The sequence below is a fragment of the Zophobas morio genome, unplaced genomic scaffold (genome assembly GCF_036711695.1).
Source record: "Zophobas morio isolate AGI-343-1 ecotype UQ-CSIRO unplaced genomic scaffold, CSIRO_AGI_Zmor_V1 ptg000020l, whole genome shotgun sequence".
Taxonomy (NCBI): domain Eukaryota; kingdom Metazoa; phylum Arthropoda; class Insecta; order Coleoptera; family Tenebrionidae; genus Zophobas; species Zophobas morio.
Window position 1 is genome coordinate 1,187,568 of NW_026972125.1, and position 25,201 is coordinate 1,212,768.

The 25,201-nt window shown below is 33.4% G+C and overlaps 3 protein-coding genes and 1 long non-coding RNA gene across 5 annotated transcripts; 2 read left to right on the forward strand and 2 right to left on the reverse strand.

The window, feature by feature from the left end:
• Nucleotides 1-4,543: 4,543 nt before the first annotated feature.
• Nucleotides 4,544-5,755, reverse strand: LOC135131332 (uncharacterized). The gene is made up of 2 exons (XR_010280909.1): nucleotides 4,755-5,755; nucleotides 4,544-4,696 (listed from the first exon to the last, which is right to left on the reverse strand). It is a non-coding gene; the product is annotated as an uncharacterized LOC135131332 (long non-coding RNA).
• A 3,837-nt stretch (nucleotides 5,756-9,592) lies between these two features.
• On the reverse strand, nucleotides 9,593-12,499 carry LOC135131330 (drebrin-like protein). Of its 2 annotated transcripts, XR_010280908.1 has the most exons (4): nucleotides 12,282-12,499; nucleotides 11,124-12,235; nucleotides 10,051-11,071; nucleotides 9,593-9,992 (listed from the first exon to the last, which is right to left on the reverse strand). XR_010280908.1 is itself a non-coding variant. In XM_064059004.1 (3 exons), the coding sequence occupies exons 1-3, from the start codon at nucleotides 12,362-12,364 to the stop codon at nucleotides 10,932-10,934; spliced, it is 1,335 nt and encodes a 444-aa protein (XP_063915074.1). In that variant the 5' UTR covers nucleotides 12,365-12,499; the 3' UTR covers nucleotides 9,994-10,931. The 2 variants fall into 2 exon arrangements, 1 of the variants encoding a protein (XP_063915074.1); XM_064059004.1 differs by lacking the exon at nucleotides 9,593-9,992 and having other exon boundaries at nucleotides 9,994-11,071.
• Nucleotides 12,500-17,565: 5,066 nt separating this feature from the next.
• On the forward strand, nucleotides 17,566-18,996 carry LOC135131331 (alpha-tocopherol transfer protein-like). Its single transcript, XM_064059006.1, has 6 exons — nucleotides 17,566-17,859; nucleotides 17,914-18,064; nucleotides 18,124-18,376; nucleotides 18,428-18,538; nucleotides 18,590-18,695; nucleotides 18,748-18,996. Exons 1-6 carry the CDS (start codon nucleotides 17,739-17,741, stop codon nucleotides 18,897-18,899), a joined length of 894 nt encoding a protein of 297 aa, XP_063915076.1. The 5' UTR covers nucleotides 17,566-17,738; the 3' UTR covers nucleotides 18,900-18,996.
• Nucleotides 18,997-23,649: 4,653 nt separating this feature from the next.
• Nucleotides 23,650-24,883, forward strand: LOC135131426 (alpha-tocopherol transfer protein-like). The gene is made up of 5 exons (XM_064059175.1): nucleotides 23,650-23,844; nucleotides 23,907-24,057; nucleotides 24,110-24,473; nucleotides 24,522-24,624; nucleotides 24,672-24,883. The coding sequence occupies exons 1-5, from the start codon at nucleotides 23,679-23,681 to the stop codon at nucleotides 24,812-24,814; spliced, it is 927 nt and encodes a 308-aa protein (XP_063915245.1). The 5' UTR covers nucleotides 23,650-23,678; the 3' UTR covers nucleotides 24,815-24,883.
• The last annotated feature ends 318 nt before the right edge of the window (nucleotides 24,884-25,201 follow it).

Below are 25,201 nucleotides of genomic sequence, written 5' to 3' on the forward strand. Positions count from 1 at the left end.
GGTTCCCTGGGATTTTTTGAAACTACTCCAGAAACCGGACACGGATGGTCTTCAAGATTCTTTCAAACTACTTCAAAAACAAACACAAAATACCCCCTAGATTCTTTAAAAAACAAACACAAAATACCCCCTAGATTCTTTAAAACTACTTCAAAAATAAACACAAAACAACCCCGAGATTCTTAAAACTACTTCAAAAACAAAACGCAAGGAGTCTCCGTGATTCTTTCAAACTACTTCAAAAACAAACGACAAATAACCCCCGAGATTCTTAAAACTACTTCAAAAACAAAACACAAGGAGTCCCCGAGATTCTTTCAAACCACTTCAAAAACAAACGACAAGGGACCCCTGAGATTCTTAAAGCTACTTCAAAAACAAACGACAAGGGACTCCCGAGATTCTTAAAACTACTCCAAAATAAAACACAAGAAGTCCCCAGGATTCTTTCAAACTAGTTCAAAAACAAACGACAAGGGACCCCCGAGATTCTTAAAACTACTTCGGAAACAGAACAAAATGGGTTGCCGAGATTCTTTAAAACCACTTCAAATACAAAACAGAAGGGGTCCCCAAAGATTCTTTCAATCTACTTCAAAAACAAACACAAAAGAACCCCGAGGTCCTTAAAACTACTTCGAAAAACAGAACAAAATGGGTCCCTGAGATTCTTTAAAAGTACCTCAAAAACAAAAAAAAACGGTCCCCCGGGATTCTTTGAAACTACTCCAAAAACAATACACAGGTGGTCTCCGAGATTCTTTCAAATTACTTCAAACACAATACACAATGCGTCCCCGAGATTCTTAAAACTACTTCAAAAACAAACGACAAGGGACCCCCGAGATTCTTAAAACTACTTCAAAAACAAACTACAAGGGACCCCCGAGATTCTTTCCAACTACTTCAAAAACAGACTATAAGGGACCCCCGAGATTCTTAAAACTACTTCAAAAACAAACTACAAGGGACCTCCAAGATTCTTTCAAACTACTTCGAATACAAAACAAAAGAGGTCCCCGAGATTCCTTCAAACTACTTCAAAAACAAACACAAAAGAACCCCGAGGTCCTTAAAATTACTTCAAAAACAAAACACAAGGAGTCCCCGGGATTCTTTCAAACTAATTCAAAAATAAACCACAACGGACTCCCGAGATTCTTAAAACTATTTCAAAAACAAACGAGAAGGGACCTCCAAGATTCTTTAAAACCACTTCAAAAACCGGACACAGCCCCCCCCCCCCCCCCGAGATTCTTTCAAACTACTTCAAAAACAAAACACAAGGAGTCTCCGAGATTCTTTCAAACTAGTTCAAAAACAAGCGACAAGTAACCGCCGGGATTCTTAAAACTACTTCAAAAACAAACGACAAGGGACCCCCGAGATTCTTAAAACCACTCCAAAAACAAACGACAAGTAACCCCCGAGATTCTTAAAACTACTTCAAAAACAAACGATAAGTAACCCCCGGGATTCTTAAAACTCCTTCAAAAACAAAACACAAGAAGTCCCCGAGATTCTTTCAAACTACTTCAAAAACAAACGACAATGAACGCCTGAGATTCTTAAAACTACTTCAGAAACAGAGCAAAATGGGTTGCCGAGAGTCTTTAAAACTACTTCAAAAACAAACACAAAAAAAGCCCGAGGTCCTTAAAACTACTTCAAAAACAGAACAAAATGCGTCCCTGAGATTTTTTAAAACTAACTCAAAAACAAAACAAAAGGAGTCCCCGAGATTCTTTAAAACCACTTCAAAAAGCGGACAAAGGTGGCCTCCGAGATTATTTTAAACTACTTCAAAAACAACACAAAATGAGTCCCCGAGATTTTTTAAAACCACTTCAAATATCGGACACAGAAGGCAGGAGGTCCCCGAGATTCTTTCAAATTACTTCAAACACAAAACACAATGCGTCCCCGAGATTCTTAAAACTACTTCAAAAACAAAACACAAAGAGTCCCCGAGATTCTTTCAAACTACTTCAAAAACAAACGACAAAGGACCCCCGAGATTCTTAAAACTACCTACTCCAAAAACAAACGACAAGGGACCCCCGAGATTCTTAAAACTACTTCAAAAACAAATGACAAGGGACCTCCGAGATTCTTAAAACTACTTCAAAAACAAACTACAAAGGACCCCCGAGATTTTTTCAAACTACTTCGAATACAAAACAAAAGAGGTCCCCCGAGATTCCTTCAAACTACTTCAAAAACAAACACAAAAGAACCCCGAGGTCCTTAAAATTTACTTCAAAAACAAAACACAAGGAGTCCCCGGGATTCTTTCAAACTAATTCAAAAATAAACCACAAGGGACCCCCGAGATTCTTAAAACTATTTCAAAAACAAACGACAAGGGACCTCCAAGATTCTTTAAAACCACTTAAAAAACCGGACACAGGGGCCCCCCCGAGATTCTTTCAAACTACTTCAGAAACCAGACACAAGGAGTCTCCGAAATTCTTTCAAACTAGTTCAAAAATAAGCGACAAGTAACCACCGAGATTCTTAAAACTACCTCAAAAACAAACGATAAGGGACCTCCGACATTCTTAAAACTACTCCAAAAACAAACGACACGTAACCCCCGAGATTCTTAAACCACTTCAAAAACAAACGATAAGTAACCCCCGGGATTCTTAAAACTCCTTCAAAAACAAAACACAAGAAGTCCCCGAAATTCTTTCAAACTACTTCAAAAACAAACGACAATGAACGCCTGAGATTCTTACTTCAGAAACAGAGCAAAATGGGTTACCGAGAGTCTTTAAAACTACTTCAAAAACAAACACAAAAGAAGCCCGAGGTCCTTAAAACTACGTCAAAAACAGAACAAAAAGCGTCCCTGAAATTTTTTAAAAGTACCTCAAAAACAAAACAAAAGGAGTCCCCGAGATTCTTTAAAACCACTTCAAATATCGGACATAGGAGGCAGGAGGTCCCCGAGATTCTTTCAAATTACTTCAAACACAAAACACAATGCGTCCCCGAGATTCTTAAAACTACTTCAAAAACAAAACACAAAGAGTCCCCGAGATTCTTTCAAACTACTTCAAAAACAAACAACAAGGGACCCCCGAGATTCTTAAAACTACCTACTCCAAAAACAAACGACAAGGGACCCCCGAGATTCTTAAAACTACTTCAAAAACAAATGACAAGGGACCCCCGAGATTCTCTCAAACTACTTCAAAAACAATACAAAAGGAGTCCCCGAGATTCTTTAAAACCACTTCAAAAAGCGGACAAAGGTGGTCCCTGAGATTGTTTCAAATTACTTCAAACACAAAACATAATGCGTCCCCGAGATTCTTAAAACTACTTCAAAAACAAAACACAAGGAGTCCCCGAGATTGTTTCAAACTACCTCAAAAACAAACGACAAGAAACCCCTGAGATTATTTCAAACAATTTAAAAAAGAAACACAAAAGAACTCCGAGATCCTTAAAACCACTTGAAAAACAGAACAAAATGGGTCCCCGATATTCTTTAAAACTACTTCAAAAACAAAAGTAGTAGTAATATATTGTCCATGTTTTCTTTACATGAGCCCAGTCGTTATGTTCGTAATACACGATTTTTAGATGTATCATATCATAGAACTATGTAGTATTCCTGTACCAGCAGATTATCAAGACTAGTAAATTCTCTATCGCGCTTATATTTGGGTGTGGCGACACAATAATAAGTAGTAGTAAGCGAAGAAAGATAAGAGGTTTCGTGGTCTAGTGGTCAGGATACCTTCCCGGTAAGTGGAGGGTGTGTGGTTCGATTAACAACGAGGCAGCAACCATTTTCTGCGCTTACTTACATGGGTATTGGGTATATCTTCTAATTCTTTTAAGTACAAATAAAAAACTGTTTTATTTAGGATTGTGAAATTTTATTTTATTGTATACTCATATATATATTTATTACATATTAATGCATTATATGTCTGTATATGTAAAATGTCCAAGTCCGTTAATAAATTCTATATAATAAAAAAGGGATTCTTTCAAACTACTTCAAAAATAAAAGTCAAGGGGCTCCCGAGATTCTTTCAAATTGCTTCAAAAACGATACACAGAAAGATCTCCGAAATTCTTTCAAATCTTCCCCTGGTAGCAACAACATTTAATCGTAATTTATTAAAGTGACATCATCAATTTTCCAAAGAGGTTATATAAAGTATGATTCCTTGTTTCCTTTTGTCGGCTGCTTGGTAATCAAAGTTTGTCTTTAGATGGGCGCTCTTAGAAATTAAATTTTTGTAATATACTCCCTACCCGTATACATTAGGGTGTTAATACATGATTTACATCTGGTGGGCTGTGAAATTCATTTATTAATGTGCCGCTTCGTTTGAATTTCTGCTCAATTAATTATGAAACTTTAATATCCGATTAACAGAAACACAATTAAATATTTGATTGCGATTAAATTTTTAACGACATTAAAGTATCACGTGGGTAACTCTACGCCAATCAGACGTCGCTCAACGCCTCATTAAATGCGTGATTGACTTACCCTCATTTAAAATATTCTTTCTTAACCTATTGGTTGTTGGTTCTCTCTACCAGTTCTTCATATAACCTTCTAATTTTTTCTTCACGTCGTCAATTGTCATTTTTTAGTTTTGAAAAACTAACCTCTATTCTGGGCCTGCTGGTTCAAAGCTAGGGAGTATTGATTTCAAGAAAAAGGCTAAAAAATTACATAACTTTACTGTTCGTAAATACATACAAGATTATATTATTAATACCATATCACAAAGTAAAGATTTATATAAAGGGTGCAAACGATCGTAAGTCTTGTGGAAAGTTAATTTGTGCTAAAGTCGTTTCTTAACTAACAATCTTTATGTATATGTAAATGTATATCATACCTCGTAACGTAAGTATAATGTATAATAATATATAAAAATTATGATTTATCAACGGTATAACTATTTTTAAATTTTATATCTAGTTCAATTCACAGTAACAAACAGCGAAATTAGTCGTCGACAAAACCGCCGGCTAGGGTTTTGGCTTGAGAAGGTTGGCACAGAAATAGGAATGGCAGTGCTGCAACTTAAAACGAACGAAGTAGGCGCGAAAGCGAAGGGAACACTAGACACTTCTGGAGGCACCAAGCAACGTACGAAAATACTTCTAAATCAAAGCATACTTAAAGTCGAATTTCGTTATGACACACTTTGGCGACATTTACTCTAACTTAGCACCTCTGGGTGTTCTTGACAAAATTTTGCACAATAGTGTAAGGCAAGGGGTGATTCAAACGTGAGTGTCAAAGGCATCTAAAGTGATCGCTATGGGGTGTCAGAGTTGCCAAAATTCTGTCTAAAACGTCAAGTTCGTGACGTGTCAATTCATGCATTATTGTGACGTGAACACAGACACTTCCAAAACATCGTGTGACAGTTTCACTATATTAATAAATAATTCAAAAACACTGCGTTGCTTTTTAAGAAAACGTATGATCGCATGAGTGCTCAATTAATACTTTTAGCAGTGTGCCATGCCAGAATATACTTAAAAGTTAGAATTTTGGTATCAAAATCAACTTAACCTATATCGACAAATTATTGCGTCAAAAAATTTGATTAAATGCAACTGAGCAACTGAACAAGCACAAGCGTCATAATTATTGCATTAATTCAACGTAATTGGCTGGGAAGAGCCCGTAAGTACCGTTGGGAGCTAGACCTTGCCACCAGCCCTCGTCCACTTGATCGATGTTTGTGATTATGTCACCTGGATCAAAGGTCCCCCGAGATTCTTTCAAACTACTTCAAAAACAAATACAAAAGAACCCCGAGGTCCTTAAAACTACTTCGAAAAACAGAACAAAATGGGTCCCTGAGATTCTTTAAAACTACCTCAAAAACAAAACAAAAAGGTTCCCCCGGGATTCTTTGAAACTACTCAAAAAACCGGACACAAGTGGTCTTCAAGATTATTTCAAATTACTTCAAAAACAAACGACAAGAGACCCCCGAGATTCTTAAAACTACTTCAAAAACAAACGACAAGGGACCCCCGAGATTCTTAAAACTACTTCAAAAACAAAACACAAGGAGTCTCCGAGATTCTTTCAAACTAGTTCAAAAACAAACGACAGGTAACCCCCGAGATTCTTAAAACCACTTCAAAAAAACAAAACACAAGAAGTCCCCGAGATTCTTTCAACCTACTTCAAAAACAAACGACTAGTAACCCCCGAGATTCTTAAAACTAGTTCAAAAACAAACGACAAGGGACCCCCGAGATTCTTAAAATTACTTCAAAAACAAACGACAAGGGACCCCCGAGATTCTTAAAACTACTTCAAAAACAAAACACAAGGAGTCCCCGAGATTCTTAAAACTACTTCAAAAACAATACACAAGAAGTCCCCGAGATTCTTTCAAACTACTTCAAAAACAAACGACAACGAACCCCCGAGATTCTTAAAACTACTTCAAAAACAAACGACAAGGGACCCCCGAGATTCTTAAAACTACTTCAAAAACAAACGACAAGGGACCCCCGAGATTCTTTAAAACCACTTCAAAAACAGGACACAGGTGGCCCCCGAGATTCTTTTGAACTACTTCAAAAACAAAACAAAAGGGGTCCCCGATATTCTTTAAAACTACTTCAAAAACCGGACGCAGGTGGCCCCCGACATCCTTCAAATTATTTTAAACACAAAACACAATGCGTCCTGAGATCCTTAAAACTACTTCAAAAACAAACGAGAAGAGACCCCGAGATTCGTTAAAATCACTCCAAAAACAGGACACAGGTGGCACGGAGACTCTTTCAAATTACTTCACACACAAAACACATTGCTTCCCTGAGATCATTAAAACTACTTCAGAAAGAAAATACAAGGAGTCCCCGAGATTGTTTCAAACTACTTCAAAAACAAACGGCAAGAGACCCCCGAGATTCTTAAAACCACTTCAAAAACAAACGACAAGGGACCGCCGAGATTCTTAAAACTACTTCAAAAACAGAACACAAGGAGTCTCCGAGATTCTTTCAAACTAGTTCAAAAACCAACGACAAAAGTAACCCCCGAGATTCTTAAAACTACTTCAAAAACAAAACACAAGAAATCCCGAGATTCTTTCAAACTACTTCAAAAAGAAACGACAACGAACCCCCGTGATTCTTAAAATTACTTCAAAAACAAACGGCAAGAGACCCCCGAGATTCTTAAAACTACTTCAAAAACAAACGACAAAGGACCCCCGAGATTCTTTAAAACCATTTCAAAAACAGGACACAGGTGGCCCCCGAGATTCTTTTGAACTACTTCGAAAACAAAACAAAAGATGTCCCCGAGATTCTTTCAAACTAGTTCAAAAACAAACGACAAGTAACCCCCGAGATTCTTAAAACTACTTCAAAAACAGAACACAAGGAGTCCCCGAGATTCTTTCAAACTAGTTCAAAAACAAACGACAAGTAACCCCCGAGATTCTTAAAACTACTTCAAAAACAAAACACAAGAAGTCCCCGAGATTCTTTCAAACTATTTCAAAAACAAACGACAACGAACCCCCGTGATTCTTAAAATTACTTCAAAAACAAACGGCAAGAGACCCCCAAGATTCTTAAAACTACTTCAAAAACAAACGACAAATGTCCCCCGAGATTCTTTAAAACCATTTCAAAAACAGGACACAGGTGGCCCCCGAGATTCTTTTGAACTACTTCAAAAACAAAACAAAAGGGGTCCCCGAGATTCTTACAAATTACTTCAAAAACAAACGACAACGAACCCCCATGATTCTTAAAACTAGTTCAAAAACAAACGACAAGGGACCCCCGAGATTCTTAAAATTACTTCAAAAACAAACGACAAGGGACCCCCGAGATTCTTAAAACTACTTCAAAAACAAAACACAAGGAGTCCCCGAGATTCTTAAAACTACTTCAAAAACAAAACACAAAAAATCCCCGAGATTCTTTCAAACTACTTTAAAAACAAACGACAACGAACCCCCAAGATTCTTAAAACTAGTTCATAAACAAACGACAAGGGACCCCCGAGATTCTTAAAACTACTTCAAAAACAGAACACAAGGAGTCCACGAGATTCTTTCAAACTACTTCAAAAACAAACAACAAGGGACGGCCGAGATTCTTAAAACTACTTCAAAAACAGAACACAAGGAGTCTCCGAGATTCTTTCAAACTAGTTCAAAAACCAACGACAAAAGTAACCCCCGAGATTCTTAAAACTACTTCAAAAACAAACGACAACGAACCCCCGTGATTCTTAAAATTACTTCAAAAACAAACGGCAAGGGACCCCCGAGATTCTTAAAACTACTTCAAAAACAAACGACAAATGACCCCCGAGATTCTTTAAAACCATTTCAAAAACAGGACACAGGTGGCCCCCGAGATTCTTTTGAACTACTTCAAAAACAAAACAAAAGGGGTCCCCGAGATTCTTTCAAACTACTTCAAAAACAAACGACAACGAACCCCCGAGATTCTTAAAACTAGTTCAAAAACAAACGACAAGGGACCCCCGAGATTCTTAAAATTACTTCAAAAACAAACGACAAGGGACCCCCGAGATTCTTAAAACTACTTCAAAAACAAAACACAAGGAGTCCCCGAGATTCTTTCAAACTAGTTCAAAAACAAACGACAAGTAACCCCCGAGATTCTTAAAACTACTTCAAAAACAAAACACAAGAAATCCCCGAGATTCTTTCAAACTACTTCAAAAACAAACGACAACGAACCCCCAAGATTCTTAAAACTAGTTCATAAACAAACGACAAGGGACCCCCGAGATTCTTAAAACTACTTCAAAAACAGAACACAAGGAGTCCACGAGATTCTTTCAAACTACTTCAAAAACAAACAACAAGGGACCGCCGAGATTCTTAAAACTACTTCAAAAACAGAACACAAGGAGTCTCCGAGATTCTTTCAAACTAGTTCAAAAACCAACGACAAAAGTAACCCCCGAGATTCTTAAAACTACTTCAAAAACAAAACACAAGAAGTCCCCGAGATTCTTTCAAACTACTTCAAAAACAAACGACAACGAACCCCCGTGATTCTTAAAATTACTTCAAAAACAAACGGCAAGGGACCCCCGAGATTCTTAAAACTACTTCAAAAACAAACGACAAAGGACCCCCGAGATTCTTTAAAACCATTTCAAAAACAGGACACAGGTGGCCCCCGAGATTCTTTTGAACTACTTCAAAAACAAAACAAAAGGGGTCCCCGAGGTTCTTTCAAACTACTTCAAAAACAAACACAAAAGAACCCCGAGATCCTTAAAACTACTTCAGAAACAGAACAAAATTGGTCCCTGAGATTCTTTAAAACTACTTTAAAAACAAAAGTAATAGTAGTATATTGTCCATGTTTTCTGCTGGTTGGTAATCAAACGTTGTCTTTACGTGGGCGTTCATAGAGACCTTCCTCAGGGGGGAAATACTTATTTTTTTGTAATATACTCCCTACCTGTATACATATAGGGTGTTAATAAATGATTTACATCTAGTGGGCTACGAAATTCATTTATTAATGTGCCGCTTCGTTTGAATTTCTGCTAAATTAATTATCAAACTTTAAATCAAATTTTAACGTTTATTTCTTTAAATCACATTTTCCAAATCAAATTTTTCGAAAGCAATTTTTTGTGCGAACAAGAGGATGATGATGAACGCTTAACTGCTCTTTACACAGACACAATTAAGTATTTGATTGCGATTAAATTTTTAACACCACATTAAAGTATCACGTGGTCAACTCTACGCCAATTGGACGTCGCTGAACGCCTCATTAAATGGGTGATTGACTTAACCTATTGGTTGTTGGTTCTCTCTACCAGTTCTTCATATAACCTTCCAATTGTTGTTCCCGTTGTCAGTTTGTTTCTCATGGTTCTTTCGAGCCCATTTTTTTTTTAAAAACTAACCTCTATTCTGGAAGTGCTGGTACAACGCTGGGGAGTATTGATTGCAAGAAAAAGGCTAAAAAATTACATAACTTTACTGTTCGTAAATACATACAAGATTATATTATTAATACCATATCACAAAGTAAAGATTTATATAAAGGGTGCAAACGATCGTAAGTCTTGTGGAAAGTTAATTTGTGCTAAAGTCGTTTCTTAACTAACAATCTTTATGTATATGTAAATGTATATCATACCTCGTAACGTAAGTATAATGTATAATAATATATAAAAATTATGATTTATCAACGGTATAACTATTTTTAAATTTTATATCTAGTTCAATTCACAGTAACAAACAGCGAAATTAGTCGTCGACAAAACCGCCGGCTAGGGTTTTGGCTTGAGAAGGTTGGCACAGAAATAGGAATGGCAGTGCTGCAACTTAAAACGAACGAAGTAGGCGCGAAAGCGAAGGGAACACTAGACACTTCTGGAGGCACCAAGCAACGTACGAAAATACTTCTAAATTAAAGCATACTTAAAGTCGAATTTCGTTATGACACACTTTGGCGACATTTACTCTAACTTAGCACCTCTGGGTGTTCTTGACAAAATTTTGCACAATAGTGTAAGGCAAGGGGTGATTCAAACGTGAGTGTCAAAGGCATCTAAAGTGATCGCTATGGGGTGTCAGAGTTGCCAAAATTCTGTCTAAAACGTCAAGTTCGTGACGTGTCAATTCATGCATTATTGTGACGTGAACACAGACACTTCCAAAACATCGTGTGACAGTTTCGCTATATTAATAAATAATTAAAAAACACTGCGTTGCCTTTTTAAACGTATGATCGCCTGAGTGCTCAATTAATACTTTTAGCAGTGTGCCATGCCAGAATATACTTAAAAGTTAGAATTTTGGTATCAAAATGAACTTAACCTATATCGACAAATTATTGCGTCAAAAAATTTGATTAAATGCAACTGAGCAACTGAACAAGCACAAGCGTCATAATTATTGCATTAACTCAACGTAATTGGCTGGGAAGAGCCCGTAAGTACCGTTAGGAGCTAGACCTTGCCACCAGCCCTCGTCCACTTGGTCGATGTTTGTGATTATGTCACCTGGATCAAAGGTGATTTCACTGTCGTCAGCTACAATTAAAACAAATCATTTTTGGTTAATGAATGACGGGTGGTTTGTTACCGGCTTGATAATCATAAAGAGCTCTAGCTTGAAGTCCTGGGGTGCTAAATTCATACAAGTATTCGTCCACAAATTGTTGATCTGTGATTTGTTCGATGGGTTGAATTTTTTCCTCTTTCGGAAGCTCGTTCACAGGAGCCTCCGCTAAAGTCGGGCTTGTAACACTTTTCTTATCCAAGTCTTTCGGAGAACGTTTGATTGTTGAAAATTGGTCACCCTCTTCGTCGCTATCATACGGTTTTGCCTCAACCGTCAAATTCTGCGCCTTCAAAATCGAGTTTCTGACCGGCTTTTCGGGGGTTTTTTTCTGCCCAGCTGACGTATGTTGTTCGAAAATTGATCTAGCGTCAATCGTTCTCTGCGAAATTAAATCCTCAGCCTCTTGTTTCCGCTGCTTTCTCAAAACCTCACTCTGATTCACCCTATTCACGAACTCCTCTTCGAAATCGTCGTAATTCGACGCCTCCACAGCACTACTAGCAGCCTCCTTTTCGGCCTGTTTGATCAAATCGATGTTGTTGTTCCTGCGGGACATCTCCGCGTCCCGTTTGGCCGTCTCCTGGAGCTCCCTCTTCTTCAGCTCCTCTTCGCTTTTCATCCTCTCCAACTCCTTCCGCTTCCGCTCCTCCTCCACCCGCTTCTTCTCCTCTTCCTCTTCCTTCCGCCAGAACTGGTCCCTCTCCCTTGAATTAATCTCTTTAATGGGGTTCACCCGCTGGTACGTCGTCCCCACGGGCCCCGACGGCTCGATGATCTCCGCCCGCGGCGCCTTGAAGCTGTACGCCGACCCCGACTTGGCCACCTTGTCGATGATGAGCTGGGGCTCCACTTCCTCTTCGTTGCGAGCGCTTATTGTCAAATGTGCGCCGGTGAAGAACTTCTCCACGTCGCGGAGGTGGTTGGCGGAGATGCCTTTGCGGAGCGTGTTGGCCCCCTCGCCCTGCCAGTTGATCAGGACGAACTTGGTTAGGGACGTTTTGGGGTCTTCGACTTGCACGAAAGCGTACATGATTTTGCCGCTGTTGAAGTCCTCGGTGAGCTCTTCGATGCCGGCGGAGCCCTTGCTCACGAACTTGAGGATGTTGGTTTGGCCCTCGTAGGCGAATAAGGCCCTGGAAAGGGGGAGTCATGGATGGAGATTGTGCGGTGGTGGCTTACCAGTTTGTGGCGGTTTTGGCGTCGAGGACGTCCTTCCAGGCGGAGACGAGCTCGTCGCGGTGTTTGTCGAGGTTTATTGCCATTGTTTTAATTCATTAAGTGCGGAATGTGTGGCTTTTCGAGGAAAAATTGATAAACTGATAGGGGTCCACCTGCGGATGACATTTGACTTTGACGTTTGGTTTGACGGATGACAGCCAGACAGCGGCGGTTGAGTAACACTAGAATTTTGTATTATTTATTTTAATTAATTAGATTCCTTTTGAGACGTTTTGGTATAATAACAAAATCGCACAAGCCGCTTTTTGTCTGTGGCGTAAATTAAGGAAAAAATTAAGTGCGGTCAAGGTGGCTGAAATGTCAGTGGTTGTAGTTATGCAACCCAAAATACACTGGAATTTACAAAAATTTAAATTACTACATTTCGTATTAATGATAAACAAAAAAAATTATTGTGGCTGTTCGCCTTGGCTTTTTTTTTCTTTCTCGGCCGCCTCAATATGGAATATTTGTGCTTCATCGCAGTACATGTGGTATCCACCTTAATTGTGCCTCTTCTACTGTGGTTTGTATTAGTTGTTTTCAAATTTTCTCCCATTCCCATTTCTCTCTTGCTTTTTCTTCTGCTTTTCTAAAAAATGTAAATTTTTTAGTTTTTCCGGTTTACGATTTCTCAATTTTTCGATTATTTACTTTTCAAATTTTATTTTGCAAATTTTCGACCGATCGATTTCAGTTTTAAAATGTTTCAATTTTTCTGCTTTGAAATTTTCAATTTTTCGTGTGTTCAATTTTTCAATATCTTAATTTTTCGATTTCAGTTTTTAAAATTTGCGGAAGAACATCAAAAATTCTTGAGCAACGTGAAAAGAAGTCTATAAGAGAAAATCTTTAATCCAAAATCTGTTTGTTTACAATTTTTAAAAGTGAAAGATCGAAAAATTGAAAAATTGAGCACCAGAAACTTGAATTATTGAGAAATTAAGAAGAACAAAATTTGAAGACGTTTAAATTGAAAGTTGGAGAAATTGAAAACCGAAATTTTGAAAAATCAAAACATCGAAAAAACGAAAAATCGGTTACATAGAAAATTTGCAAATCAAAAAATTGAACATTTTTAAAATTAAAAATCGAGAAACTGAAAAATCGAAAATACGAAAAATTAGAATATGTACTCAGAAATTAGAATTCAATTTTTCGATTTTTAATCTTTCTAATTTTCGATTTTTCGAATTTTCTAATTTTAGATCTTCCAATATTCGAATTTTCAATTTTCATGCTTTTCGATTTTTCAACTTTTCCATTCTTTTCTTTTTACCCTTCATTTTTTTTCCATTCTTCAGTTTATCGATTTCTCAATTTTTTATTTTTTGATCTTTGGAGTTTTCGTCCTCTCAATTTTCGATTTTTGATTTTTCTAATTTTCGGGTTTTCGATATTTCAATTGTTCGATTTTTCAAATTTTTGAATTTTCGAATGTTCCAAACTTATATTTTCCAGTGTCCGAAATTTCAATATTTTTGTTATTCAATTTTTCTATTTTTTAATTTCTCGAATTTTCGATTTTCGATTTTTCAATTTTCGATTTTTCAATTTACGATTTTTCCATTTTCACTTTTCATTTTCGATTTTAGATTTTTCAATTTTCGATCTATAAATTTTCAGTTTTCCATTTTCGATTTTTCGATTTACGTTTCTTTGATTTTCGGTTTTTCGATTTCCATTATTTGATTTTCGAATTTTCAATTCTGATTTGTTTTTAATTTTCGAGTTCTTAATTTGTCCAGTTTATCGATTTTTCAGTATTTTTACTTTTTGATTTTTTTTTCTCGAGTTTTCGATTTTTCGATTTTTGGACTTTGGTTTTTTGTTTTCTTGATTTGTCGATATGCAATTTTTGCAATTTTCAACTTTTCGATATTCCAGTTTTTCAATTTTTAAATTTAGAAAGTTGAAAAATCGAAAAATTAAAAATCCAAAGAGACGAAAAATTTCGAAGTTGAAAAATTGAAACTCGGTAAGTTTTCGAGTTATCAATTTTTTGACTTTCCGATTTTTCGATGTTTCAATTTTTCGATTTTCGATTTTTCCATTTTCTGAATTTTCAAATTTTCCAATTTTATTTTTTCGGTTTTCGATTTCTCAAGTTTTCGAGTTTTCAAGTTTTTGATTTTTCGATTTTTACCATTTTTTAATTTTTTCCATTCTTCAATTTTTTACTTCTCACGCAATTAGATTTTGCAATATTTGAATTTTCAATTTTTTTGCTTTTCGATTTTTCAATTTTTTGCTTTTCGATTTTTTAATTTTTTTGCTTTCCGATTTTTTGATTTTAGAATTATCGATTTTCATTTTTCCAATTTTCGATTTTAATTTTTCCATTCTTCAGTTTTTGGACTTCAATTTTTTGACTTTTCCGTTTTTCAATTTCTGGAATTTTCGATTTTCGAATTTTCAATTTTCGGATATTTGATTTTCGATTTTCTTAATTTTTCCATTCCTCAGTTTTTACTCTTTGATTTTTTGATTTCTCGAGTTTTCGATTTTGTTTTTTCGTGTTCTCGATATGCAATTTTTGGAATTTTCAATTTCTCGATGTACTACATAATTTCTCAAATTTTATATTTCGAGAATAAAAAGTCGAAAAAATTAAAAGGGAACACGAAAAATTTCAAAGTTGAAAAATTGAAAAATTCAATCTCGGAAAGTTTTCAAGTTATCAATTTTTTGACTTTTCGATGTTTGGATGGTTTTTTTTCAAATTTCAAATCAGTTTTTGATTTCTTAAGTTTTCGAGTTTTTAATTTTTCGATTTTTCTCGATTTTTGACTTTTTTCCATTCTTCAGTTTTTTACTTTTAAATTGTTTTGCTTTTTGAGCTTCCGATTTCTCCATTTCCGACTTTCGAATTTTCGTTTCTTCGAATTTTCGACATTCGAGTTTCCAATCTTTCTGTTTAAAACTCAAAAATTCAATTGTAAGATTTCTGGATTCTCCATTTTTTTTTTTTGTTTTTGTATGGTTTTCGATTTTTAGATCTTCCTATTTTTCGGAGTTTAGAATTAGAGAATTGAAAAATCGCAAAATTAAAAACAAAGAAACCAAAGAATCGAAAAATTGAAAAACCGATTAAATGAAGACATGAAAAATTAAAAAATGGGAAAATTAAAATCTAAGAAACTGAAAAATGAAAAATTTTAAATTGAACCCTCGAAAAATTGCAATATCCAAAAATTGAAGAAATGAAAAATTGAAAAGTTAAAAATTGAAAAATCGAAAAATTCCAAGTTGAAGACTGAGGACGCGAAAAATTTAAACCTGGAAACCGAAAAGTCTGAAAGTGAAAAGCAAAAAATTGTAACAGAAAAATTGGACAATAGAAGTATAAAAATTAAAAATCAAGAAATTCAAAACATTTAAAAAAAGATAAATCAAAAAAACGAAAAATCAAAAAATTGTAAGATCGAAAATTTGCAAATTGAATGAAGAAATGAAATGAAAAATCGAGAAAATAAAAAAACCGAAAATGGGCACATCGAAAAATTGAAAAATCCAAAAACTGAAGAAATGAAAAATTGAAAAATTAAAGATTAAAACGCGAAAAATTCCAAGTTCAAAACTAAAGAAAAATTCCAAAGTTGAACAAATGAAAAATAAAAAAATCGAAAAATTAAAGATTGAGAAACTGAGGACCGAAAATTCAAAAAATTATCGAAAAATTGAAAAATTCTAAAATTGAAGACACTAAAAATTCAAATATCCAAAAATTAAAAATGAAAAATTGAAAACTCAAAAAATTGCAAGTCCAAAAAAATTAAAGAGACGAACAATTAAAAACTGGAGAACTGAGGAATCGTCAAAGTGAAAAATCAAAACATTGAAAATACGAAAAATTGTAAGATCAAAAAATTGCGAATGGAAAAACTGAAACATCGAAAAACTGAGAACTGAAAATTGAAAATTCGAGAATTAAAAACTAGAAACTGAAAAATCTAGAAAATAACAAAAAAGCGAAAATTGGCACATGGAAAAATTGAAAAATCCAAAAACTGAAGAAATGAAAAATTGAAAAATTAAAAACGCGAAAAATTCTAAGTTCAAAACTGAAGAAACGAAAAATTAAGAACTAGAAACCGAAAAATCTGAATGTGAAAAATCAAAAAATTTTAAGGTCCAAAATTTGCAAATCGAACGAAGAAACGAAAAATTAAAAAATCGAAAAATTATAAACTAAGAAACTGAAAAATGGAAAAAAAGAAAAATCAAAATATTGAATAATTGAAAAATTGCAAATCGAAAAATTGAAAAATTCCAAAGTTGAAAAAGTAAAAAATTTTAAAATGAACAAATGAAAAATATAAAATCGAAAAATTAAAAACTAAGAAACTGAAAAATGGAAAAAACGAAAAATCAACATATTTAAAAATTGAAAATTGAAAATTTGAAAAATTAAAAACTAAAAACTGAAAAATCGAGAAAAAAAAGACGCTAAAATTGGCATATCGAAAAATTGAAAAATCTAAAAACTGAAGGAATGAAAAATTGAAAAATTAAAGATTAAAAATTCGAAAAATTCCAAGTTCAAAACTGACGAACCGAAAAATTAAAAATTAGAAACCGAAAAATCTAAAAGTGAAAAACCAAAAAATTGTAACAGAAAAATCGCACAATCGAAATATAAAAAATAAAAATCAAGAAATTAAATGAAAACGAAAAAAAAAAAATTGTAAGATCCAAAATTTGCAAATCAAATGAAGAAATCGAAAATTAAAAAATGGAAAAATTAAAAACTAAGAAACTGAAAAATTGAAAAAACGAAAAATCAAAATATTTAAAAATTGAAAAATTGCAAATCGAAAAATTAAAAAACGAAAAACTAAAAACTGGAGAACTGAGAAATCGTCAAAGCGAAAAATTAATTGTAAGAAAAATTGTAAAATCGAAAAACTGCAAATTGAAAAATTGAAAAATAGAAAAACTGAAGAACTGAAAATTGAAAATTTGAAAAATTAAAAACTAGAAACTGAAAAATCTAGAAAAAAAAACACGAAAATTGGCACATCGAAAACTTGAAAAATCTAAAAACTGAAGAAATGAAAAATTGAAAAATTAATGATTGAAAACTCGAAAATTCCAAGTACAAAAATGAAGAAACGAAAAATTAAAAACTAGAAACTCAAAAATTTGAAAGTGAAAAATCAACAAATTGTAACATGGAAAACTTGCACAATTGAAATGTAAAAATCAAGAAATTAAAAAACGAAACATTGTGATTTATAAAAATTTTCTAATTGTTCTCAGTTATGTCACTGATAACCGCAATCACGCTTTATCACTCGATCAACCTTCTCAACTCACTTCACTATTTAAAGATCGACACAAAAATACTCACCGTAGTACTCGCTGTTAACTCCATCTAAAATTGTGATCTACTTAAAATTCTGAAACGTGTCAGCCATGTCATCCAAGTGCATAGAACCCGAAAAACTCTACTCCAGAGACCCCAAACTGACAAAACAAGACGTAGAAATCATCAAAGAATGGTTGAAAAAGCAGCCACATTTACCAGAATTGCACGGTGGGTAACTTCCTACATCCACTAAATCGTCCTAACTGATAAAATCGTCCCCAGAAACACAAATTCTTCTGTCCCTCCACAGCTGCTACTACCAAATCGAAGCAGCCAAAACCGCCATCGACAACTACTTCACCGTAAGAAACCTTTGCCCTGAAATTTTCACAGCCCTTAAACCCGACGTGTTGAAAATCACTTCGCCGGTGGTGTAAGTCAGATTGTGGACCAAAAACGCCACTTTTTACCCAACTCTAACTAAAATCGCAGGTTTACTGGTGTTTTACCAAAGAGAACTCCTGATGGTTGTGGAATCCTCATGTTCAAACTACTTGATACAAAAACGGACAGCTTCAACTGTGCTAATATTATAAATCTGATTAATATGGTTAGTGTGCTGTATTTGCACCTGAATGGGGCTGACACTGGAGTGGTGGCCTTGTTTGACATGAAAGGGTTCTCACTAGGGCATCTGACAAGACTGAACGTGAACCCCATCAAGCACGCCCTTTGTCTAGTCCAAGTATGTCTCTGACTTTCAACTCTAACCCTTGACTTATTTTTTTTATTTAAGGAAGGAACTCCTGTCAGGATCAAAGGAATACACGTGATGAATGCCAGCCCTTTGATTGACAAAATCATGGCCCTAATCAAACCCTTCTTGAAAACCGAAATTTACAACCTGGTACGGATTTATTATTAAACACTGTCGGTTTGTTGTCACTGTTATTTTCAGCTGCAATTCCACACTCCTAATTCGGACACCCTGTATAAGAGTGTGCCGAAGGAGTGTTTGCCCGAAGAGTACGGAGGTGCGCAGCCGTCCAGTCAAACTATGAACGGTTAGTAATTATATAAAAAAAAAACAGTTATCTACAGTTTCAAAGATTTTAGAGCAAAATATGAAGAATATTTTGGACAACTATGATTTGTTGGAATGGCACGAGGGTCAGAAGGTGGACGAAAAGAAACGAATGGGGAAATCCAAACTGGCCAACGATGTTTTTGGAGTTGAAGGCACCTTCAAGAAACTTGAAATTGATTGATAAAAAAGTTCATAGTGTCAAGTAGGTACTGTTATTGAAACAATGATATCAGATTAAGATCGAGTGTTTTTTATTGACAATATATACATCGGAAGCACCACTGTGTTTTTTTTTTTAAAGATAAGATAAAAATCTAGTGTTTATTGATATCAAAACCACGAGATCGAAACTCGCCACTCTACCAACATTTATTACTTATTCTTATCAGATTTTTATGCACAAAATGTCTTCAAAATATACACAATTTTTGATAAATCTCTATAAATGCATTTATTACCTAAATTGCGGCGTTTAACAAAGTACCCCTGGGTTCAGGTGACAGTGGAGCAGTGGGCAAGTTTTCTTTATATATTTTAGCAATGAAAGGTGACTTTACAAATATTTTCTTACCGATTTTTGTAAAAAAAAATTATAATAACATTTTACAGTTTAATTTTAAATTTGCAAAATCGAGTGATTAGTCATGCCCCCCTAATGTTATTTAAATGCTAAAGAGTAGCTTGGAAAAAATCAAAATTGTAAATGTAAGAATTTTTCGAGTTCTCAATTTTTCGAATTTTCGATTTTTAAACTTTCGATTTCTCAATTTTTCTTTTCTTCAGTTTTTCTTTTTTTCAATTTTTCGGTTTAACAATTTTTCAATTGCTCGATTTAGCTTTACATTCTATGGTTGTCCAATTTCTTGATTTTTCGATTTTTCAAGTTTTTTATGTCTTCATTTTTTTTATTTAAAATTTTTCGGTTTTTAATATTTCGATTTTTCGTTTTTTGGTCCGTTTGGATTTTTTAATTTTTCAATTTTGCGCTTGATTATTCTTTTGATGATTCGATTTATCGATTTTTTAGTTTTTAAAATTTTGGTTTTCAATTTTTCAATTTTTCTATTACTCATTTTTCGATATATCTATGTTGGAAATTTTCAATTTTTCGTTTTTTCAATATTCTCGATTTTGCCATTTTTTGATTTTTCAATTTTCCGATGCTCCAGTTTTACGGTTATTCAATTTTTCGTCTATTCAAATTTTCGATTTCTCAATTTCACGATTAAACGATTTTTTAATTCATCCATTTCACGATTTGTCGATTTTTCGAACTCGATTTCACGATTTTCCAATTTTTTGGTGTTTCAGTTTTAGGATTTTTCAATTTTTCAATTTTTCGATATTTCAGTTTTGGGATTTTCCAGTATTTCGATTTTTCCATGTTTCGTCTTTTTGATTTTGTGATTTCTAGATTTTTTACTTTTTCGATTTGCAAATTTTGGGCTAGATTTCGATGTTTCTATTTTCTAGTTGTTCAATTTCGTGATTGTTCGATTTTTCAGTTTTTCGATGTATCCATTTTTTTAATTTAAAAGTTATCCGTTTTTAACATTTAAATTTTTTAATTTTTGGATTTCTCGACTACTCGATTTCACTATCTCTTAATGATTCCACTTCTCAATTTTTTAGTTTTTAAATTTTTGATTTTCGAGTTTTCAGTTTTTCAATTTTTCGGTTACTCACTTTTTCGATATTTCAGTGTTGGTTTTCAATTTTTCGATTCTTCAATATGCCGATTTTTTTTCGATTTCTCGATTTTGCCATTTATTGAGTTCTCACTTTTACGATGCTCCAGTTTTACAATTTTTCGATATCTCAATTTCACGATTAAACGATTTTTTTATCTTCCTTCCCGTTTCACGATTTTTCAGTTTCTCAATTCTTCAGATTTTCAATTATTCAATGTTGCGATTTTTCAATTTTTCGATATTTTAAATTTTCGATTTTTCGACTTCGAATTCTTGATTTTACATTTGTTTGATGTTTCAGTTTTAGGATTTTTCAGAACCCATATTCAACTTTTCTTCCATTTTTCAATGCTTCGATATTTTAGTTTTTGGGATTTTCAGTATTTGGATTCTTCAATTTTTCGATTTTTAAATTTTAGATTTTTCATTTTTTCGATTTCTCAATCTTTCGATTTTTCGACTTCTCGATTTTAGGCTTTCGGTTTTTCAACTTTTCAATGTTTAAAATTTTCGATTTTGCGTTTTTTTAATTTTTTAATTTGTCGATTAGACTAGATTTCGATGTTTCTATTTTATGATTATTTAATATCTTGATTTTTCGATTTTTCAATTTTTTGATATTTCCATTTTTTTTAATTTCACATTTTTCAGTTTTTAACATTCCAATTTTTCAATTTTTTCCGATGCTTCAGTTGAATTATTTTTTGATCTTTCCATTTCAGGATTTTTCAGTTTCTCAATTCTTCAGTTTTCCAATTATTCAATGTTATTTCGATTTGTGATTTTTGAATATTTCGATTCTTCAATTTTTCGATTTATCGACTTTTTGATTTTTCGATTTCTCAATTATTCAAATTTTCGATTTTTAAACTGTCGATTGCTCGATTTTTCGATATTTCAGCTTAGGATTTTCAATTTTCTTTTCTCCAGTTTTTCCTTTTTTCAATTTTTCGGTTTAACAATTTTTCGATTTCTCGATTTAGCTATATTTCGATGTTTCGATTTTATGGTTGTCCAATTTCTTGATTTTACGATTTCTCTATCTTTTGATGATTCGATTTCTCGATTGTTTAGTTTTTAAATTTTTATTTTTCAATTGTTCAATTTTTCTGTTACTCATTTTTCGATATTTCAATGCTGGACTTTTTCAATTTTTCCTTTCTTCAATATTCCGACTGCTGAAATTTTTGATTTCTCAATTTCACGATTAAACGCTTTTTTGATCTTCCCGTTTCACGATTTTTCAGTTTCTCAATTGTTCAGATTTTTCAATTTTTCGATTTTTTTAATTTTCGGTTTTTCGACTTCGATTTCCCGATTTTAAAATTTTTTGATGTTTCAGTTTTAGGATTTTTCAATTTTTCGATTTTTTAACTTTTCTTCCACATTTCAATGTTTCCATATTTCAGTTTTGGGTATTTTCAGTAATTCGATTTCTTAAATTTAACTTTTAAACGATTTTTTGATCTTTCTATTGCAGGATTTTTCAGATTCTCAATTCTAGTTTTCCAATTATTCAATGTTATTTCAATCTGTAATTTCTGAATATTTCGATTCTTCAATTTTTCGACCTTTCGACTTTTTGATTTTTCGATTTTTCAATTTTTCGTTTATTAAATCTTAGATTTTTTTTCTTTTGATTTCTGCATTTTTTTATTTTTCCATTTGTTTTCAATTTCTAAAATATTAGATTCTTCGATTCCTCGATTTCTCAATATTTCTGCTTTTTAATTTTTCGAATTTTTAAAATATAGATTTTTCATTTTTTTTTCGATTTCTCGATCTTTCGATTTTTCGACTTCTCAGTTTTAGGTTTTTCGATTTTTTAATTTTTAAGTTTACCAATTTTTTAATTTCTGGATTTAGTTAGACTTCAATGTTTTTATTTTATGTTCAATTTCTCGATTTTTCGATTTTTTAATTTGTCCTTGTTTTGATTTTTTTTAATTTTAAATTTTTCAGTTTTTAACTTTTCGATTTTTCGACTTCCAGATTTTTCGCTTTCACTAAATCTTGATGATTTGATTTCTCGATTTTTTAATTTTTCAATTTTTGGATATTCTTTAATTCTCCGATTTTTTAAATTTTGGATTCTGGATTACTCGATTTCTTGGTTTTTCGATTTTTCAATTTTTGGATTTTGAAATTTTTACTTTTTAAATTTTTCAAATTTTTGATGTTTGGATTTCTTGATTTTCAATTTTTCAATTCTTCAGTTTTTCGATAACTTGATTATTAGATTTTTCAACTTTTGATTTCCCAGTTTTTCGATATTTCAGTTAGAAATCAATTTTGTTACATTCAATTAATTATAATTGTAACGAGTTATGAGTTCTACCACTTTTTATATTTTTTGATTTTTCGATTTTTCAAATTTTTTATTTTTCGATTTTTTATTTCTCGATTTTTTCTTCTCTCAATGTCTCAATTTTCAGTTGCTTCAGTTTTACGATTTTTGAATTTTTCGACTCTTCAGTTTTTCGAGTTTTCAATTTTTCAATTTTTGACGTTTCTATGTTTAAATTTTTTCGATATATGTATTTTTCAAATTTTTGAATTTTCGATTCTTCAATTTTTTCGATTTCACGATTTTTTGATGTTTTTAAAATTTTTCGATTTTAAGATTTCTCGAAATTTCAAGTTTCCGATAATTTAATTTTTCGAGTTTTTGATGTTTCAAGGAAATTTGCGACAATTTATTTTTTCCAACAGACAATTATCTACATATATAGAAACATATTCTGACAAAGTGGTAAAATAATACAAAAAAAATTAATATATAAATTAATTAACTAGTTTAGTTAATTAATTGAAACATGTGATATTAAATTATTTTTTTTTTATTTCAAAAGAAAAACAAGTTAAAACCGTCGTATAAAAAAACATGCAACATAACCATTTTTACTTACCACCCTTATAAATCAAACTGGCTAACGTAAGCAACAAGAAAAACCGGTACAGATGTTCAGATGTTCTCAGACGTTCGCCATATGGAACCCAAAAATAATTTTGTCAAAATATGCAAAATATGCCATAAGTAATGAGATGGCCGGCCGGATCGCCAGACCTAAACCCTATCGAAAACCTTTGTGACGCTGGTTGATGAAGTAACAACTCCGTATAATTAAATCAATTAAAATATGAATCCTCAAAACAATAGGAAAAAATTGTGGCAAAACCCATTAATAACAATTATACAGCCTTGTTTATAAAAACAACGTCATTAGTCGCAATTTTTCCAAAGCGCCCACGTCAAGGCTGCAGACTTAATGCATGCATCACCACTCAGTAGTGTTGTTGCACCCGAACCAACCATGTCTTTTAAGTGCATCGATGTTCAAAAACTGTACGAAAAAGACAAGAACGTCAGAAAATCAGACGTGGATATTTTAACAGAATGGTTGAAAAAGCAGCCACATTTACCAGAAATGGAAGGTGATTATTAACATTTAAGTCCCATTAAAACAAAACCTGAATTGTGCAAAATATTTTACCAGAAATGCAAGTAGCCGCCTTTCTCCACAGTTGCTACTACCAGATAGAAAGAGCCAAAATCACCATCGACAACTACTTCACCATGAAAACTCACCACCCGGAATTATTTGCGACTTTGAATGAAACCCATCTGCGAAAATCGATGTCCGCGGTGTAGGTTTTCAAAAACACACACGACACTAAAAATTCAATAATCACGTTCTAGTTTCGTTAAGGTCCTGCCAAAAACTACTCCTGAAGGCTACGTCGTCATTTTGTTAAAACTGCTGGATTTTAAAGCCGACTATTTCAACTTTTTTGATCAGGTGTGTGTGATTAACATGGTTTCGACGCTCCATCTTCATCAGAATGGGTTTGAAACAGGCGCGGTGATAGTGTTTGACTCGAAAGGATTCACTTTAAGTCACTTAGCGAAATTTAACTTCAGTGCGTTGAAACATGCGGTGGATCACCTCCAGGAGGGTGCCCCAGTTAGGGTTAAAAGTGTGCACTTCATAAACGTGGTCCCCGTTCTCGACAAAGTCATGAGTTTGATCAAACCCTTGTTAAGGGGTGAAGTTTTCAACATGGTAAAATTAAAATCACGCGATGTGGAAAATTTTATGGTGTTTTCGTAGCTACAACTACATCCGTCTATGGAATCGTTCCACAAACACATACCGAAGGAATGCATGCCCGAAGACTACGGAGGGGGGGTTTCATCGTGCCAGAAGCTACAAGGTCGGTACTAACAATCGAAATTCGGTAACAACTTCCGGGTGTTCTAGACGAGAATTTGGAAAACTGTCTGAAGAGTTACGATTTTTTCCAATGGCATGAGTCGCAAAGGGTTGACGAGATGAAGCGAGTCGGAAAGTGTGCCAGTTCCTTCGGGATCGCCGGGACTTTCAAAAAATTGAATATTGATTAGGGTCAGATTTTTAATTTTTCGATTTTCTAATTATTCAATGTTTAAATTTCCCAATTTTTCATCATTTTAGTTTTGAGATTTTTTTCAATTTCCCCATTTTTCAGTTTTTCAATTCTTCAATCTTCCAAATTTTGAATTTTTCATTTCTCGATTTCTCGGTTTTTAGAACTTTGAATTTTTGATTTTTCCAATTTTTCAATTTTTCGATTTAGCTAGATTTCGATGTTTCGACTTTTTGATTGTTCAATTTCCCTAGCAATTTCTGGATTATTTTTAATTTAAAATTTTTCAATTTTTAACTTGGCAATTTTTCGATTTTGGCCTATTTCGATTTCTCAGTTTTTGGATCTTTATCGACTTTCCGATTTTTTGATATCTGAATGTTTC

Bases quoted from the DNA above. Each gene is read 5' to 3' on its own strand.
- LOC135131331 (XM_064059006.1), top strand. From the start codon at position 17,739: ATGTCATCCAAGTGCATAGAACCCGAAAAACTCTACTCCAGAGACCCC. The intron at 18,065-18,123 runs GTAAGTCAGATT...CTAAAATCGCAG, and splicing joins AAAATCACTTCGCCGGTGGT to GTTTACTGGTGTTTTACCAA. The intron at 18,696-18,747 runs GTTAGTAATTAT...CAAAGATTTTAG, and splicing joins GTCCAGTCAAACTATGAACG to AGCAAAATATGAAGAATATT.
- LOC135131426 (XM_064059175.1), top strand. From the start codon at position 23,679: ATGCATGCATCACCACTCAGTAGTGTTGTTGCACCCGAACCAACCATG. The intron at 24,058-24,109 runs GTAGGTTTTCAA...ATCACGTTCTAG, and splicing joins CGAAAATCGATGTCCGCGGT to TTTCGTTAAGGTCCTGCCAA. The intron at 24,474-24,521 runs GTAAAATTAAAA...GTGTTTTCGTAG, and splicing joins GGGGTGAAGTTTTCAACATG to CTACAACTACATCCGTCTAT.
- LOC135131330 (XM_064059004.1), bottom strand. From the start codon at position 12,364: ATGGCAATAAACCTCGACAAACACCGCGACGAGCTCGTCTCCGCCTGG. The intron at 12,236-12,281 runs GTAAGCCACCAC...CCCCCTTTCCAG, and splicing joins GCCAAAACCGCCACAAACTG to GGCCTTATTCGCCTACGAGG. The intron at 11,072-11,123 runs GTAACAAACCAC...TTTTAATTGTAG, and splicing joins TCTTTATGATTATCAAGCCG to CTGACGACAGTGAAATCACC.